General features: G+C 35.5%; 2 protein-coding genes across 2 annotated transcripts; one reads left to right on the top strand and one right to left on the bottom strand.

The window, feature by feature from the left end:
• Window positions 1–5,821: 5,821 nt before the first annotated feature.
• Window positions 5,822–10,997, top strand: Alg1 (ALG1, chitobiosyldiphosphodolichol beta-mannosyltransferase). Its single transcript, XM_085959895.1, has 4 exons — window positions 5,822–6,452; window positions 8,215–8,477; window positions 9,009–9,294; window positions 10,746–10,997. Exons 1-4 carry the CDS (start codon window positions 5,902–5,904, stop codon window positions 10,960–10,962), a joined length of 1,317 nt encoding a protein of 438 aa, XP_085816021.1. The 5' UTR covers window positions 5,822–5,901; the 3' UTR covers window positions 10,963–10,997.
• A 4,498-nt stretch (window positions 10,998–15,495) lies between these two features.
• hoip (NHP2-like protein 1 hoip) lies at window positions 15,496–16,479 on the bottom strand. The gene is made up of 2 exons (XM_085959547.1): window positions 16,329–16,479; window positions 15,496–16,236 (listed from the first exon to the last, which is right to left on the bottom strand). The coding sequence occupies exons 1-2, from the start codon at window positions 16,329–16,331 to the stop codon at window positions 15,856–15,858; spliced, it is 384 nt and encodes a 127-aa protein (XP_085815673.1). The 5' UTR covers window positions 16,332–16,479; the 3' UTR covers window positions 15,496–15,855.
• Window positions 16,480–20,196: the final 3,717 nt, after the last annotated feature.

The following is a 20,196-nucleotide window of genomic DNA, read 5'->3' as shown; positions in this document are numbered from 1 at the left end:
GGTAAAACAATCCACTAAACGTTCACTTTATAAGACCAACCAATGTCTACTTGTTAATGATATATTTGTAAATTTGCCCAACTTTATTAGATGACGTATAATATAATACACACCTTGAAATATTCTCCTTTCAAAACGTCAATGATGACTTGGCAAGTTTCGGGAATTATCTTGCCCAGAGTTTGTCTTCCAATCGCAGTTCTATAATGCAAGTCAGTGAATGTTCCGCCGGCAGCCAAAAATCGCAGGGTTGCACATAATCTATCATGAGGAGAAATAGCTTCCCTCATCATAGTATTTTTTTTTTAATAAATGGGGAGACCAAATTATACAGTTCTGTGTATACATCCTCCGACATTCGCAAATAATTGCGGAAATCGCTCGGTTGCAAACGCAATTCTCGTATTAAATTTGTGTGGGATAATGTCGTTCGTTTCCTTATCCAATGTTTCACCCAGTATTTGTGTACCCTTTGCTTCGTTATTACATTATCTGCCACCCAATAACCCAAAAAACATAAAACGTCGGTATCATTTAACGCCATCACGATTTAACTGTCAGATATACGTATATTATCTATGCTGTCAAAGTCGACTGTTTTACTCGTCAAATTAATTATATACTCGTTTCGTTGAACGTCTGTTGGCCAGTAGCAGAACGTAGAAAAATCTGAAGACTTATTGTCGTCGGACTTTTGGCTCGCCAATGGAGCGCTGGCATTAAGAATTATTGAAATTTAAAGATATTATTTTTACATAATATATATTTATTTAGTACTACATATTATATTAATACAAGTGAATATATAATTTTTATATATATTTGATATAATTTTATGCGACGTAATAAGGCAAAGAGGCGTATCAGTGTAGTGAAAAGTGCAATGTTATAAAACGTATACCTACTTTACATCACTTCGCACTATCTATGCTTTGTGAAAATAATACCATAAATACACCAGACGCACGCGGTAAGCTCATGATGGTTTGAGACACCCGCAACTCGCTCATTTCCCGCGTCGGTGCCCGTCCATTCAGTGCGGACACCTCTATGCGCGCAGTATGGGAAGAGCCCGCCGCATGTACGATCTTGCCTGCGTTGAGCTAGACGCGCCAAAACAACACGCGCGAACACCCGTCCCCGCGCATTGTCTACGGACACGTCGAGTCGTGTTCATACGTTTGAGTTGCCCGCCCCGCCGCCGCCCCGCGCCCGCCTAACCACCACGGACGAGGCATTTGAATGACAGTAAAATAATGATGGCGCTCATAGACTAATATATGGCGCTGTCGTCCGTCGGCATAGATATAAATAATGTGACGGTAAAGCGTGGTGAACGTACGAATTTCAGCGGCTCGGCGAGTAAAATATCAAACATGTTTGAAATCCAACGAGCCTGGTCTGCGGATTAAAAAGTCCGCAGACCTGGGGTGCTCCACGCGAAAAAAAAGTCCGAAGACTGTAAATCGTCTGACTTGCGTGCCAATGGAGCGCCGGCATTACTACAATACCGCGGTACCTATACATAATAATATAGGCCTCTAGATCAGTGCTCCGAAACCGGTGTGCCGCGGAGCATTGGTTTAAAAAAAACACAAATAATTTTATATATTATACAATACTTACTTAATAGCCAAATTTGCGTACATGGCTGGTAATACAACTGAGCACCTGCATGAACTTAATAAAACAATGAAGGGTCAGAATGAAAATATATTGACGTGATCTGATAAATTAGAAGGAGAAGACAAGGATCTCTACAAATATACGAAAGAACCTTCCATACCACCAATGAAAACAAGCAATTAATTTTGGATCCGTCTCGAAAACAATTTCATCATTACTTTCATACAATCATTACGACTGGATTCGAAACCCTTTTGCAACCAATGCTGAAAATTCTATAGAAGCGCTTATGCTATTTTATAGATTTCGATTAATAAAGGATACCCTCGTATTTCTGACAAAGCTACCAAACTAAGGCTAAAAACTTTTACGTTCATTGAAACAAACTCAGGTATCATATTAATTAGTTATTTTATTGATAATACAATACAAGGGAATATGTACATTTGGTTTTTCGTCGTGTGTTATGTAATTTTGATGCATGTCCCCCACAAGGGGCTATAGCCTGGTCCAAGGGTCCAAGCTCAGGGGGGGTGGCGTGGCAGGTTTTTTTTTTGTTTCTTTATTAAACACCACAACAGGCAGTGAAGCCCATAGTGGTAAAACTCCCAGGCTTGGTTATGTTAATATATGTTGACCTCACTGGAAATCGAACCCAGAACTCCGTTGTGGAAGGCCAGCGCCTTGCGCACTACACGATAAACACAAATTACAAATTATTTGCTCTAATAGAAAAAAAAGTCGCCTGTGGTGCTAATTTACTTTTATATTTTGACACATACGATTGTGGGATACAATTTATTATTATTGTGTCAATACTCGTCAAATAATTATTGTTAACCCGACAACTAACCATAATTCAAGTTTCATTTTAATAAATACAAAAAAATGCTAAACGTAGTATCACACTGTCTTTAACCTTCACGATAGGTAGAGGGGCGCCGAAGATTCTGGCCTGGGGTCGATGTGCATAAATTGTTTTACGTGTGGTGTGCCGCGGAATTCTGGGAAGACCTTTAGTGTGCCGTGGGTGAGAAAAGGTTTCGGAGCACTGCTCTAAACCATAGTTTCCCAAACTATGGGTCGCGACCCACCAGTGGGTCGCGAGCGAATATTGAGTGGGCCCTCGCCACTGTATACATGAATTACAAAAATAGGAAGTGATACATTTATATTTCATTCAGCTATTTATAATTCCTAAAAATTGAAATAAACTTAAGTTACGGAAAATATTGTGATAAAATAATAATAATTTGAATTGCCAATGCACTACAGATGGCAGCACAGTCGCGGAATATCGCCAGCTAGCGCTGAGCTAGCGCCAGCCATACTGACAGCTCAGTCGGCGACAGCGCGGCCATAGCGCGGCGAACGAAAGTCCCTAGCGAAACGTCCCGAGCGAGACGAATGACTATTGTTTTTGCGAAGTTCATTTCGCATTGTGTTGGACAGCGTACGCGTACGTCATTGTAATCTATACAAAAATTGAAAAGTGGTTGAATTGTGAACAAAGTGATGAAAATATAGAAGATCTTTTATGTGACAAAAGTGGCAAGGAATCTGACTTCCGAATTCCCTCAACGAGTTCGCATGAAACCAAGCGACGGAAAGTTGTGAGAAAATATGACCCTGCATATCTAAAACTAGGATTCACTTGGAATCATGATACGATAGATCCGCGTCCTCAATGCGTGATTTGCTACGATATATTAGCGAACGAAAGTATGCGCCCAAGTAAGTTGACGGTAATATAGAAACAAAGCATTCCAACGATAAAAACAAGCCAGTAGACTTTTTTCAATGTAAATTGTTGAATATGAAATCTTCAACATATATGGTTTCCCATTTCGTTGATATTAATGAAAATGCTGTATATGCCTCGTACCTCATTAGCTTAAGGATCGCCAGATCAGGAAAGCCTCATACCATTGGCGAAGATTTAGTATTACCATTGATCAAAGATGCTGTTGGAACAATGTTTGGAGAAAAAGAAGTTAAGGAAATCGAGCGCATACCACTATCCAATAATACTGTTGCGCAACGAATTGACGAAATGGCTGAATGGGCGGAAGATGAATTAATCCGGAGAGTAGTTGGTAGTAAATATTATGCTCTACAAATAGATGAGTCTACCGACGTGCAAGGCCTATCTCAACTTGCTTGTTTTTGTGCGTTATATATGGCAGAACGACGTGCATGAAGATATCTTGTTCTGCAAGCCAATAAGTTGTGGAAAAGCTGAGGTCATTTTCAATACAATTGATTTCCATATTAAAGAAAAAGACTTACAGTGGAAGAACTGTGCCGGTATATGCACTGACGGTGCGCGGGCTATGTGCGGAAAAAATGGCAGTGTGGTTACGAGAGTTCTTGAACAAAATCCCTGCGCTTTGTGGACACACTGTAGCATTCATAGAGAAGCACTGGTTTCCAAAGCATTGCCCGATGATTTCAAAACAGTACTTGATACAGCTGTGAAAATTGTAAATTATATTAAAACAAAACCCTTACAAGCCCGCCTATTTCAAAAACTATGTGAAAAAATGGGTAGCCGCCATACATATCTTCTTCTGCATACAGAAGTTCGCTGGTTATCCATGGAAAAGTACTGACACGATTAGTGGAATTGCGTAATGAAGTGACAATTTATTTGCAAGGAAAAACTGAATATATTAAACATCTACTGGACGAAAAATTCATTCTCATTTATTTGGCGGATATTTTTTTGAAATTAAACAAACTTAATTTGTATTTGCAAGTATCAAACGGATCAGATATTTTTGCAGTTCACGATAAAATTCGAGCGTTCATGAAAAAGCTTATGTTGTGGAAAAGTTGTATTGAGAATGGCAAGCATGATTGTTTTGAAACACTTGAAACTTTTATTATTGAAAACCAAGTGCAGCCTAAGATGAACGTACTGTTTGAAATTTCCAGTCATTTATCACTGTTAATAAATAACTTTGACGACTATTTTGGGGAAGAGATGAAAAAGTTTGATTCGTTGCGTTAGATTTGTAACCCATTTCAAGACGACTTACCAACAAGTATGTCAACAAAAGCAAGTGAAGAACTCATTGATTTATCAGAAGATACGTCACTGAAAAATAGTTTCAATCGTAAACAGTTAACGAAATTCTGACTCTCAGTTGCTGATAATTAATTATCCTTGCCTGTTCGATGAAGCTGTGAAAGTCCTCCTCTTTACTACCTCATATCTATGTGAGGTCGGATTTTCGCCTATGGTTAACATTAAAACTAAATACTTACCGAAATAAATTGGATATATAAAACTCACTACGATTAAAAGTAACTAAATTTGAAGTAAGAAAGAAATAAGAAACAAATACATCCTTCCCATTGAAATAACTTTGTAAAAAAAACCTTGCAGGTGTAGGTATTTAAGTAATATTTTTTTTATTCAAGTTGTGTTTCTTATTCCAACAGTCTTTCAATCAAATTGGTAACACTAGTGCCCATACGCACTTGCGGCAGGCCGCCTATCGTTTTCGCCGTCATTTGAGTCCGTACCTAATTGTTAAGTAGGTAACGATAATCGACAGCTCAACCTTCGTTTCATTCGCAATGAATAATATTGTGCGATACACCGTCGTGCGACCATTTTCCGTCGAGCGTAATATTATTATGACTGCAGAGAAGCTTTTACATAATATTATTCACTGCGTATAAAACGGGGGTAAGTAATTTCGAATGCCCTAAAAAGTTTGCAACAACCAGGAAAAGCAACCGTTTTATGAAAAATTATTTGGGGTTCTGATTGTGATAATTAGCCATATTTAGACACCTCGACTCACTAAATAATATTAAACAATCCTATTTCTAGCTGTTTTCAAAATTACGTAGCTATTTTTATTTTATTACATTTGAAGTTTCGAGCTTACTCGACACTCGAGAGTGATCCATTACAATTTCGAGATGGCTGATATGAAAATGAATTACCAACTATAGGTATTTTAGGTACTTTGATTATCCAACATTACCAAAGAGATTGGACAGTACAGCACCAATGACGTACGGTACCATCCAATTTCTTTGAACATTACAATTTGTCATATTTTAATAATTTTATAGAAATAATCTTTTGTGATTACTTGATTAGGTATTTTATCGCACTTGTTTATGTTTTTGTATTGTGATTATATAAACCATAGATAATACATATTATTATGTAAACATTACGGACCGGCGTGTCGTCGTGTCACTTTGACAAGTTGTCAAAATAATGTGTAAGAGTAAAGTTTTCATTATTTTTTAATGATGTCTTCCACCAAGAATAAAACAGTTTCAGTGGTGGTATTGGGAGATATAGGGAGAAGTCCTCGTATGCAATACCATGCTCTATCTCTTGCCGGATGTGACTTTCATGTAGATATGATAGGTTACCCAGAATCAAAACCCTTGCCTGAAATAATACAACACAAGAATATAAATATTACCCCACTGACCCCTGTGCCAGCTTTAGGAGGAAACAAGAATATAAATTACATATTTAAAACACTATGGCAAACAGTGTCACTTCTCTTCACATTGATTTTTAAGTGTCGGAACGATTATGTGGTTTGTCAGAATCCACCGGCAATCCCTACTCTTGCTGTGTGCTGGTTTTATTGTACTTTGTTCAGAGCCAAATTAATAATTGACTGGCACAACTATGCATTCAGTATAATGGCTTTGACACATGGCAAAGAACACATTGTTGTTGGAATAGCAAAGAAACTTGAATTTTTCTTTGGTGCAATGGCGCATGCACATTTATGCGTCACTAATGCAATGAAGGAAGATCTTGCACAACATTGGAATATCAGGTAAAAGATAACTTTTTTTTAAATAAATTTTTAATTCAATAAAACACAAAAAGTAAAAATTCAATGAATTGGTAGATTATTTGTTTCACCTTTTGAATTTGTTTTAATAAATGCCTGTTTTATAAAGATTAGTCAGTTGAAAATGTCCCTCTGAGGCGGATGAAACTGGTCCAAATTAAAAAAGTATTAAAAGTGGAATAAGTACATACCAAAAAAAATGCGTTTTATTAAATTGACAGTTAACACAATAAAAGAAATTAAAATTAATTCTTATGTATCAAATGGAAAAAAGTTTTACCAGTGTTGGATAGAACTTCTTAAAGCACAATATTATTGCAATGTAATGTAATTATGCTGAAGATGTACGAAGCCATGGACATCTTTAAAACGGTTAAACTAATACGGATAACTTAACTAACTAACCATGGAAACACTGTGCCGGGTCAAAATTTAAAATAACCTGTCAGAGTCGTTCTGCATGTTTTATGGACTACTTCAAAGGTGCACTGCACTGCCTTGTCTTATATTTAGTATTGCCCTAGCAAAGTTTATCAGGGACTCTTAAATTTAATCTAATGGCACCGTCTTCCATGAAACATGCCAAATCATGGCATACGTGGACGACCTAGACAGAATAGGCTGATCGGAAGTAGACATTCAATTTTCTCTGAGAAGCTGGCATGCGAGGCAGAAAAGGTTGGGATTAAAATTAACGCCTCAGAGACCAAATACATAATGTTCTATATAGTCTTAAACCCGATGCAGCCACATGGACACATAACCATGCAAAATATCTCATTCAAAAAATCTTCACATATCTGGGTTTCATTGTGCCCACTAAAAACAATATTGAAACAAAAATCAGAAAATGAATTCACATAGCCAACAAGTGTTACTTTGCAATCTGTCAATATCTGAAATCCAAAGTGCTATCTCTGAACACAAAAACCCTAATCCTTATTTATATGTATTAGAATGTTGGGTCATCAGCAAGTCCCTGAGAACGATATTTAGAGCAAAGAATGAAGTTGGAGTGTAGGGCATTGTATTAGTTAGTATAAGAATATAACTATTATCTGTAAAATGAAAAAAAAAAATGAAAAACATTGAGAACTATAAACTTTGAGTCCCATTTCAACATATTCATTGTATAGGCTGGTTTGGCTCTTTGCCACTCGTTTATCTGAAGCTCCGCATCCGGTCCAAATATTTCCAACTTCAAATTGTTTATTTACAGGCAAGTTTTCCCAATGTTTTCGATATTCTAAGTCGAATTTCATTATAACAAGTAAGTGCTTGCTGAATGAGGCAGCGTATCTTCAAAGATCTATCGGTGTCCGAGTCCATATTTTCGAATTGTTGAATTGCATCATTGATTTGGCTAAAAGCTGCAGCAATGTCTTTTAGCACAATTTTTATAGGTGGTTCTTCAAGTTCATCTAGTTCTTTTAGTGCTATTACATTTTAAAGCTATGTCTTTTTCATCACAATATTTCTTTACTTCTGTAATGAAACAGCTGTCAAATCAGTCTTGAAAAAGGCATTGTGTTATCCATGCCTTTTTATTCTAATGATAATGTAGCAGTAAAGTAGATTTATCGATTTCCTTGAAGGTTCTTAGATTTTTAGAATGATAAATCAAAAATGGCTTCATTATATAACCAGCGACATTTCCATCAAACAAAGAGGTTACACGATCTTTACATGCTTTAAGAATGTACCTATATTTGATTTATAAAGTAATTTTAATTCTTCATTTTAGAGCAAACGTTTTATACGACCGACCGCCTAATATGTTCAAACCAATCACTACTGAAGAAAGGCATGAGTTTATCCACAAGTTATCCACTCAGTTTCCAGCATTTTCCGCTCAAGATTCAGAGAATGACCATGATGAGGAAACTATCCTAACACAAAAAGATGGGATGAATGTTAAACTCAAGTCTCAAAGACCTGGATTCCTCTTCAGCAGCACGAGCTGGACAGCCGACGAAGACTTCCAGATCTTGCTGGATGCATTGCAAGGTTTCTATCTAATTTCTACATTTAATTATAACTTTCTGAATCCATCTCAAATTCACGATCCAATTCAATTCAATCCGAATCACTAGAGTTAAAAAGTTTCATGAGACAAATAATATCATTTTGGTCCCATACTACAAAATGTACCACATTATAAGTAAGGTTAGATAATTTAGGCTGGAAACAAGAAAGAGTCATGACGGCACCGAGTGAGACAAGGCGATATAACAGGCCTGTACACCAGAGGAAATCGAATTTGCCCAACTTAATTGTCCAGTGGAATGTGAGGCAATTATTTGGTTTGTCTCTGAGAATATTTAGTTGCTTTTGTAACAATACATTTTGGTGACTTCAACCGCATTGGAAGGAAAATTCAAACAGCCATCCCAAACGGTGGTAGGTTAGAGTAATGTTGGTACTTGCTGAATCTTGAAGCCCCTCAACTATGTGTCAACGTTGTGCACTGTCCCCCAACGTTGCACGCAACATAGATATTTAAAGATAATATGTAAATGATATCATTTTAATTTGCAGAGTATGACAGATCATTTATCGAAGAGAAATGCTACCCAAAATTGATATGTATCATTACTGGGAAGGGACCAATGAAGGACTATTATATTGATTTAGTAAATAAGAAAGCAATGAAAAGCATAGAGATTATAACACCATGGCTGGAAGCCACTGATTATCCTCTAATGGTTGCTACTGCAGATTTAGGAGTATGCCTTCATACAAGTTCGTCAGGATTGGATTTGCCCATGAAAGTCGTGGATATGTTTGGTTCTGGATTGCCTGTCTGTGCTTTTAAATACGAATGGTGTGTATTTTTACATTTTTATAATAAGCTTCATTTAAATAATTCCAACCATGCAAAAGCTCCGCCTCCACCTTCTCCTGTCAATAACATTCATAAGGATTTCTATTTACCGCCTCCTCCATTGTATCTGTCATCCCATTTTTCCTGGACTCAAGTATACCGTTTTTGGTACGTGTGTATCTAGCAGTGGCGAAGGGTGACTTTTGGAAAGAGGTAGGCTGTGGAGATCTGATAAAAAGAGCACACTTGTCAGGTATAATTACGAGAATAGTATGATATTTACTACTAATGAATAGGTACACACTAAAAAATGACAACGACACACTAATTCAATGAAACTTCAAAAACTCATTGACGACATAAAAATGAGCGATGTGTTTAAATTACGTATTTTTCAAAACATGTATACCCATCAAAAATCATTAGATAAAATTTATTTTTATAAACAATCTATACTTACTTATTTATTAATATTCGATTAAACGCCGTTGAAATTATTTTTTTAATTATCTAATTATTAATGATTTTGGACAAAGTGCGCAGTCGTGACAACAATATTATGCGCGAATGTTTTAGGCTCTGCGATAGGAGCTTACCTTATTTCGTACAAATCAGCAGACTTGTTGAGGTTACGAGACGTAAAGTCCATACGAAAAAAATTCAGAATTATTTCACACATAATCGGAAATTTATTTACGTCGAGATGTCGCAGCGTTTATTATTTAATTTATGACGCGCTGTGGTATATTTTTTAATACCTTTGCAGATTGTTTTGTAAACTGTGTCATACTGTTATACATTCCTACATATACGACATCTCTCGTTGGCAAAATAAATTATTTTTATATAGCATAAAATAATGAAGTGATTAAGCATATAAATATGTCAATATGCAATTAAAAAATATTTTTCTTAAGAAGGTAGGCTTTAAATAATCGCCTAGTATGGAGTCTTCGCCACTGGTCTCTAGATATAGCCTGCCCAGTCAAGCCTCAGCAGTTTTGGGAAGACCGAATTACTAATCCTGATACAACCCTTCATTATATCGAATTCTCCACACCTCACTCTCACTCACAAATCTATATATCTGCCGCAAAATCTACTTTAAAGATGTGGATCAGTCCAGTTTTTTTTCACAGTTTGTGTTCTTGACTTGCTTTAGTATGCTACTTTTTTTGACAGTTTTATAAAGTTGTACTTTGTATACACTTATGAACATCAGGATCGGCAGCAGTTACACAATACATCAGTTCACTTTTAGGCAAACTAATTTAAGATAAATTACCATTTTCGATCCTATATGGTCCTCCACAGAGTGGGAGGTGGATTAACTTTTTTTATAGGGAATGGTTATAAGCCATTCACTCAACCCATTTGGGCCTTTGCTGTGGATCAAATATATTTAATGATCATGTGAATTTTACTAATTTAGGTATAATGTATCTTTTCAGTCTATCAGAGCTGGTAAGGGATGGCGAAAATGGTTATACGTTCGAGAACTCCGAACAGTTGGCAACAAATATTAAATTATGGTTCAAAAACTTCCCAAATAATGAACAGCAGAATAAAACAGTGGCAAAGTTAAAAAATAACTTGAAAACATTCCAATCCCAAAGATGGCAAGCTAATTGGGAAAACATTGTGAAACCTTTGTTCGAGAGTAAATGATATTTTTTATATAATATATTTTATCCCAGTTGAAACATCGCAGTTTTATTGAACCTTGTAATTAATGTGAAGCATCTTCACTCACACATAATGAGACCATTACTGGAAAGCTGCTGGTAAACATCTTTATTTTTACATAAATTCAGAAAAATCCTAACCATATTCAATAGGTATTGAATTCTCTTAGATGTAAAATGGGTCCTTAAATCATAATATGTATTCCTTTCATAAGTGACGGATATAAAAACAATCCAGTATCTGTAAGATTCTTTCACTGAGACAATATCATTACACCCAATCCTCTTTTTGCATGTCAGATACGTTCTAAAGACCAGCGTGCAAAACAAAATCGTGTAAAAAAAGAAAAGTGCCCATACAAAAATAGTAGATAGATTCCATTACTTAAAATCAACTCGAAATACGAAATTCTTGAACTCAAAAATAAATCGAATATATTTATTATTTATGTGTACACATTAAAATATGTATACATAAAAATACATAGTTTTCGATTTAAATTAAATTTAGCATAGAGAAATATATTCATTCAGTGTCGCTACTTGACAATAAACGTGCCCGTTTACAGCTGCTTTTCGCTGGTGAAAAATCACTCATCGCTGGAAATATTTAATAACGCTGACGCCGAAGTACGCGGCGCGTCTCTCGTATCGAACCCGAAGTGACAGACTAGTGGTGCTATGTATGTACGTATGTATATCTAGGCGGCATCCGGTAACAACATATGTATGGACCAGTGGCGTGCAGTCTATTGCAACACAATTTTTTGATAAATAAGTACATACCTACATACTTATTTTTAGTTTTTTAAACCGTAAAAAATAATTACAAGATAAAAAGAACTTTATATATATAACATTCTCATATGAAGTAAATAAAAAACAAACAAATCTGAAATGTCATTTTGATTTCCATAGTAACGCACGTATATATTAATAATTTAGTTGCTAGGACCACCCCCTTAGCAACCAATAATAGTCTTTTACTTTTTACGGATTTTTCTGAAATAACTTTCCATACAATACAGAATTAACTAAAAATGAATTTAATTCTGCTTAAAGATTGCTAAAAGTTTCAAATGTCTAGCTAGTCGGGAAAACCGATTCCAAGATTTGTACTGGACAAACAACCACCAGACAAACAAGAATACGAGTTAATAAAAACGTTGTAAAATCAGTGTAAGTAAAAAATAATCGCTACTTTTTTTAATCCGTGTTATTTCAAAACCGTGCAAAAAGAGGATCGGGTGTATATTTATTGTGTGCAATATATTAATTTATTTAAAACAACCGACAGGGGCTAGAGTAGTGAGCGTATAGTACAGCGTGTATACATGCTCATTTTCTATGATCGGCCTTGCATGCACGGATTTGTAGAGCGCGTAAATGCGCTTGTGGCATACATCTGGTTAAATCAACGGGCATATAGCCACGTTTCATATTCTAGAGATATAAAAGAGCGATTTTCTAACATGCTGTCTACAACCACAACAATGTAGACACAAAAAAAATGTCGATGGGTGTGACAGTTAGTAAAAGGAGCCGTATTGACCATATTGTGGTCTACGCTACGACGTTGAAATGAAAGGTGCTAAGTAGGTATTGACACAATATTTTTTTCACACATTTTTCAACATAATATATTGGTTTTCAGTTTATTTATATAAAATAATATGGACCTCATATTCTACATGCAAGTTGATCTAGAAAATAAATTATACTAAAAAATATATAAAAAGGTCTTACCGATCTTATATATTATTTTACCTTTGTGTATTTTAATTCACACCAAACATGTATATTTTTTATACCAATTGTTTTTTTTCGCCAATCCACATGTTATTCTAATCCCAAAGTTTTCAGTTCAAGGTTGCAGTAATGATATTAATAGGCGTCCTAGCCTAGTAAGCATAATGGAGTGTTTTTAAGCATCATTATGCACCATTTTAGTAATAGTAAAAAATACTGTTATAATACCTTCAAATAAATTTGAATGTACTTTTCAAATTATATTCATTAAGTATTTTCCAAAAATCTCACAAAATCTAAGCACTCCTACAAATTCACAGAGAGATTTCAAATTAAACTTATAATTTATAGATAATAAAATACTCTGGATCTGACTGTTTATTTTGTGTACATTAATTTTAATTATTTTTATAATTTTATGACAGAAGTTTTCATTTTATTTTCATTATAATTCTTGTCATAAATGACACGGAATGAGTTTCACGTTAATCGATTCTATTTACCTTACATATGCAACTAATTTTTAAGGAATAATAAATATGGTTTAGCTACTATTTCTTCCTGCAAGCATCGGCAAGTGACCTTGATGACGGAGGACAGTATTGAGTATCCGTTCGGTAAACCAATCAAAATGCCTACACAACTGCACTCATCCGCTCACAAATTATCCCGCGATGCAACAATTATTGCTATCACATATTTTTCATTAGGATGTCAATTCTCGGATATTAGTGCGAAGAGGTCAGGTGTGATGGCGTATGAGAAGTTTATTTTAAAAATATTCTTATTCCATTCTCAGTGGGGTTAACCCAGGGTATTGCCTGTTATTGACTTAAATGGTGCTTGTCAAAACAGTGGTAGAATCCAGAAGGTCCAATTGAGTCATCCATAATCGATACCAGTGATGGCTGATGGTTACTAATTTTCTTTTGTTGGTTCTGCACTTAAACATTGCCTACTCTTTAAATATGTAGATTCCATTCGGTGTTCTTTTTGGTGAAAAAAACTTACATAACTCACACATCGATATAATTACATGATTTACTCAATAATTAACACAATTGATATGTTTAGATGTTGTTGATTCAGTGTTTCGCAGAACTGTTTTTATTCGTTTAAGACTTCTCAACCAATTTAACCTAACACGTCTACGATAACCGAGCAGCTTATGTGTCTGCTCATAATTTCGCAGGTCCCAAGCTCAAATCTTGGGTCTGGCAAATACACATTGTTTTCAATTTGTGTTTGGAGTTGAGTATGGACCTAATGAATAGGTTGAGCAAGTGGCTAACATTCATTTCTCGTAAAAATATAAATCTGTCAATAAAAACCTCCACCCAGGGTTGTGGAGGCCCATATGATATTCTAACGACCCTTCTTCATTCTTTCAAATGCCATGGGTTCGTCACCACATATTCAGTAGCTTTTATGAAAACCGCCATGATTGACTTGATCAAATCTAAATACTGAATAAACAGATATAAACGACGATGAATTTAGATTTTTGGGTGCAGTACAAAATTATAGTAGTTTTTGTTACCGAATTCTTTAATTAATAATTGAAATCGTCAAATGCATGTATAACTCACATTAAAAAAATTTTGCAGTTTATTGAAACAACTGACTTCAGTTATTTATTATTTATGACAGGACATCCATTGACGTTCTGTACTGTGGAACGGAGTACGATATGACGTTTATAGAAGTCGTATTTTAGATAAAAACAATATGTTCCGTCTACTTGTGTCACAATGTGAACATATTTCCATTATAGTGTCGTATCTTCTATATATTATCTAAATAGCAAAGTTAAAAAAAAGTTAGTAAAACATACAATAATTTCAATATATTGTGTCATATCAGTAACATTTTTATTAGCTTAAAGCCGCGTTGACACGATCCGAGCGCACTCCTACGAGACATCTTCATACTAATTACTCCTATCCGAGCTACTTGGACCGCGTCCGACTCATCCAAGCTAGCTCATATAGGAGTAATCAGTATGAAGCTGTCTCGTACGAGTGCACTCGGATTGTGTCAATGTGGCCGCGAATGTGTTAAGAGTGTCAGTGCGATGCACATTTGTTGCGAGGGGGCACAAAGTAGAATGGATATAGTTTAGACACCTAAGCGATAACGCCCATTGGACGGAGCGGAGTGCGGCGATCGTGGCGCAGTCGGCACAAGCGTATATTCATAACCATAATCACACACCTCTTGCCGCGCATTACCTCTCACCTATGTAAAAAGCGGCGCCGATCACATTTCGCCTCATGTTTCTTTGCAAAGCAATAAAATTTATTAATTAATTGGTCGGCTCTAAATTCATTTTCACAATTATGTCATTGTTCTAGCGGAGTAACTTAATATTTGCGATAAGCGATGTAAGCACTCGGTGTAGAATAACTTATAATATGCGGAACAAGCGCGCGCCTGTACGACAACGCTCCCAACAGCCGAGTAAATTAGAGACCGTCGCGCCCCATTCGCTGGTCACATCCAATGTATTTTCGTTATATTGTCGTGCTATGACGTCAAAAGACGCCGCACTGAACTCTGTGTGCGTTGAAATATAAGGCGCGCGAGGCGTTATGTTCGTCATACGCTGTGTATGCTCTATTGTATTCCTTGGTGATTCATTGCCCAAATTGAAAAAATGCGCGAGCGCCTCGCGCGCCCGATTGTATATGCTCGGCGCCTAAGGGTAAAAAATGTAAGTGGCAATGAAATAAGAAAACAAATGTAATGATATCAACACACATAATAATATTATGTACTTATATTTTATTTGGTTTAAAAAATAAAATTTGTATGGAATGCCATACAGTCAAAACAGAATGTTAATTACATTTTATCCTTACTATAGACTCTTAATAACTATAAACTTAAAACATAATTTGTAGACACTAATCTATGTTTCAATAGGGTTATTAAAAACTATATAATTAAATGTATCCAAAGACATAGGATAAGTTCCATTGTAGTTACAGATTGGTTAAAAAAAATTACTTTCAACCAATATATAGTGTATGGTTAAATTTTAACAATACAAGATTTACTGACTTGAAAAAAAGCAAATACACCGTATTCTTGACACAGTCCTATACACAATATGTCCTTACACTAATTAAACCAATAGTTTTTCAATTTCCTGCTGAATTCCAGTAATCTGGGGCTTCAGTTGAGATCCTTCATTCACTGTAACGGAGCACGCAATCATGGGGCGAGAAACACCGCACGCTCTACCAAGAGCCTGCTTTGACCTAACAAACACGTAAGGAACGTTTTTATCTTCACACAAGAGAGGTAAATGCAGTAAGATCTCGAGAGGCTCAGCATCAGCAGCCATGACGATGAACTCGGAGAGTCCTCTGTTCAAAGTTTTTGTCGCTTCGTTGGCACCCTTCCTGAGCTGCTTGTAGTTCAAAGCCTGCTGAACCAGATTCAGGATCTTGGACGTCAGCGTCGCGTCTGCAAGCGGATACGCTTTGGCGTTTACTTCTTCAGTCTGAAATAGAACGCACCGATAGTTAGTTTACTAGATTTCGCAAGGTTGGAACGTGAGAACGGGATGAACGTATTTAACGTAATACTATTTACCATTTTGAATAGTTGGAGGAACCTCTCGGCGATGGCTTCGCTTCACTGAGGAGTGAAATCCGTAGAAAAATGACAAGGTTTATTAACCTAAAATCTCACGTGTTGAAAATACGTTTGACAACGCGTGCTGGCGGCAAGTAATGATGAGCATAGATAAAAATAAATACGTAAATGATAAAAATGTTGCCAATTATTTGCCAATGCCATAGACTAATATATATGAGTCCTGCCATCTTTTTTAGTGACAAACATATGCTTTTTTCAAGTTATACCTACCTACCTAGTAGGTATCACTGCAAAAGTACCTACCTATTGCTGCGAGATATTTTTGAAATAATACATGTACCTACCTAAGTTTATACTTTTTTGCTTTCACTTCTGCAAACAATATTTTGAATCATTTATTGTGGTTTTAAGGTGAAATTTAATCCAAGATCTGATGAATGGTCGGATTTATTGCAATTTATTTATTGTACCTAATACTTTCAAAGACCTGTCGTTCCGACGAAATTGCACAGACTCTAGAATTAACATTTTTGGGGAGATCTCGGCACCTAGATATTTGTTAAAAAGTCTAGCGCTAAGGAAGCTAAGCGAATCGCAATGACGATAAAGAATGCATAACCGTCATAGTAACAGGGAGTGTCGGTGGGGCAGTCACACCAACGACAGTCCTCTACAAGTACAAAAGAATTCCTCAAGAAATTTCCGAAAATGTGGACTTTGTCCATGGAGCCCTTAAGCTGTAACAGTACCAGGAGAATCGTAAAGTGTGCCTTCAATGGTTACATAAGAGGAACCCAAGCGGTATTTAGAGAGAGTTCCTGAGTAAAAACATTGATGAGGAAAATCTTGAATCATTCCGCAAAAACAACGAACCTGATAAAGATGATAAGTCACTGTTCGCACTGTGACGAAAAGTAAAAAATGGGTTGGAAAATATCACTCCACCTGACCTGGTCAGACTCATCGATGAGGCATTGCAAGAAGAGGAATCCGATGATATGATGTCTGTGGCCGCCTGGGATACTATGAATTATTATGATGTTTCATCTCCAATCGCTAGGGCACCTGTGGCTGGTCTAACGACTTGTGATGGTGATTCGTCTCCAATCGCCAGTGCACCTAAGGCTGGTATAAGGATTTGTAATGATACTTCGTCTCCAATCGCCAGTGAACCCGTGGCTGGTCCATCAAATATTCGTAGTCCATTCAAGAGACATTTTTTCTTCCCCGGTGAAGGGGAAGAAAAATTCAAGAAGAAAGCAAAAAAGGGAAAAAACCCCACCAGTGTTTCCGGTAAACCTTGCCAGGAATATTTCCCAAACAAAAAGAGGAAGAAAGAAGAAATGTAACGGTTGAAAAAAGAACTAGCTGCAGAAAGGCAAAGAAAGAAAGAACTAAATGAGCAAGTAAAAGAAGAAAAAAATGGGGGAATTGAAAGCAGTCAAGAAGAAAATGCGTTTTTCTTCCGAGTCTTCTAGCCCAAGTGTTAACATTTCAGACTCAGCGGAGAGTGAATGGCATAAGTCTAGTGATGAAAGCTTTAAGCCTAAAACTCGATGGCTGCCCGTTATGAAAGTCATTAATGAACATTATATTATAATACTTCCCGGGGAAAATCGTCCATATTTCTAAAGTAAAAGCTACTATTTCATCGATGCAAAAGTGCGGGAGACTATGGAAATGGTCAACTACTGAAAAATATAGTGGTCAACTACTGGAACCCCTGATTAGACATGGTCAACTACTGAAACATATAGTGGTCAACTACTGGAACTTTCAATTTTTTGGATGGTCAACTACTGGAACAAAAACATGGTCTTGAAAAATTGAACACAATTTTTTTGTAACAGACCCTTTCTTGGATGAGTAGACATGCTTTGCCAACATTCGGTGTAATGCTAAACGTTAATCGTTATTTTTGTTGAATTTTTTTCTTAAATGGTCAACTACTGGTACGTTTACCTTAATTTAAATTAATTAATTGTAGTTGTAAACAAATGTTCTTTTTTATATTTTCATTTTTTATATTTCTCAAATCATTAAAACCGATATTGTTTTGGTTCTACACGAACTGAACCTATATTATCGCAGAGAAATTTTGATTTTGATTCAGTAGTTTTAAACGATTTTTTAATATGTTAATAAGTTGTATTCTAATGATTATACCTAACATATTTTAAATTAGGTATAGGCATAATATGTGTAGTTAATTTAGTTTATTGCAGTTGTAAACAAATGTTACTTTTTTATACTTACTACTATGTTCAAAAAAAATTCATAAATAACAAAGAGATCCAATCTCTTTGATAAATAACTATCAAAATTATTCCACATTAGTTTTATTGACAACCTGACAGAAGTTTATCTAATGTATGAAAACACGCCTGAACAGGTTCGGTACTTCGCCTACTACCAATATCTTGCTAAATTGAACCTTATACACCCATCACTACGGTTCATATTGTTTTGAACACATCTATTTACCATTAAATATTTTCCTTTATTTATACATATGGCTACATTTGAAAAATACAACTCTGGGCGAAGTTCGGGTAATTACACCATGCTTCGCCTGGTGTCTTTCAATGATCAAAAATTAATATTTTTCCTACAAAATGTAAAAATTCATGTCACTTGTACAAAATTGACAACGCAATACTTCATTGGATATAATTACTAGTTACGAAAACATTTTAATTTTTATGATATTACGCAAAATCACACTAAAACTAGGCGAAGTTCGGGTCACAACGGTATTCACTTTTCGTTACAATATTATAATAGGTACCTATAACAGCTTCTTGCTCCATAATGTCCATCATATTTTATAGTCTCGAGCAAAGAGATCTGGGTACCTAACTTTATTTTTATTGCAACGTTCTAAAGTGTGTGAAAAAAGCTGATTTTAAGAGCCCGATGAACAGGAACAAGGTCATTCATAGTTCATTCAGAGAATGATCTCAGAGTTGAAAGGACGTCATTTTAATTCAGTCTAACCTCAAAAACCTCTAACCATCGGGGATTTATTTTAAGAAACGCAATAATTATTAATTACAATTCTCGGGTGAATGAATATTATTATTATTATTCCCTTCAAACATAACATGTATACGACGTAACCTGAAGCCAGCCGAACGAATACAGGGCTGTCAAAATAATATCAATCTAATTTTACGTTTTAAAAAGTTACAAATTTAAAGTTAAAAATAGCTTACTGAACAGATGGAATAATCACATAATTCCAAGCGTCAAACGGCATACAACATTTATCTAAAATAATTATGAAAAGACTGGCTGATGTTATGTTATTTTTGTATTGTTCTTATTTTTTTGCTTATCAAAATATTTCACATATTATCTGATGATGTGTATTTTGGATATATCGTAATATGTATCTTGTCTCATTAAAATTGATATTAAGTTGATATAGCATAGGAAAATCTGTAAATCATTAAAATGTTAATTTTGTTATAGTTTTTAATTAAACCTGTACAATTACATATTAGATTTAAACACTGTTGTACTATGTAACTTTTATAATATCAGATATCCTTACGTGAGATGGGCAAGACAAAAAATAAAACTGTAGGATGTCTGCAAAAGTTTAAACAAAACCCATCTCATTGGATACCCGAATGGTAAGCAACTGTATCTATATATTATATTTTTCCGCCAAATTGCACACAATTAAAAACACATCATAAAAATAAGTAATTAGTCTTCGACAGCCCTGGTCGGTAACTTTGCTATCTTCTCAGCGACGCTAGCTTTGAATAAAAAAATGTGTGGGTGTCTCTACGTTAATAATAATTTTTTATATAAATTATTTCTTGCAGTGGCTTTACTTACCAACAATAATTAT

This window comes from Rhyacophila brunnea, unplaced genomic scaffold (assembly GCF_057557595.1).
Source record: "Rhyacophila brunnea isolate RB1 unplaced genomic scaffold, BYU_Rbru_1.0 scaffold_9, whole genome shotgun sequence".
In the NCBI taxonomy this organism is placed as follows: Eukaryota; Metazoa; Arthropoda; class Insecta; order Trichoptera; family Rhyacophilidae; genus Rhyacophila; species Rhyacophila brunnea.
This window is presented reverse-complemented; position numbering and strand designations above follow the sequence as displayed.

What these genes read in the sequence shown, in the direction of transcription:
- Alg1 (XM_085959895.1), top strand. Translation starts at nt 5,902, where the DNA reads ATGATGTCTTCCACCAAGAATAAAACAGTTTCAGTGGTGGTATTGGGA. An exon ending in CTTGCTGGATGCATTGCAAG is followed by an intron (nt 8,478 to 9,008) that starts GTTTCTATCTAA and finishes TTTAATTTGCAG; the next exon opens with AGTATGACAGATCATTTATC. An exon ending in TGTGCTTTTAAATACGAATG is followed by an intron (nt 9,295 to 10,745) that starts GTGTGTATTTTT and finishes GTATCTTTTCAG; the next exon opens with TCTATCAGAGCTGGTAAGGG.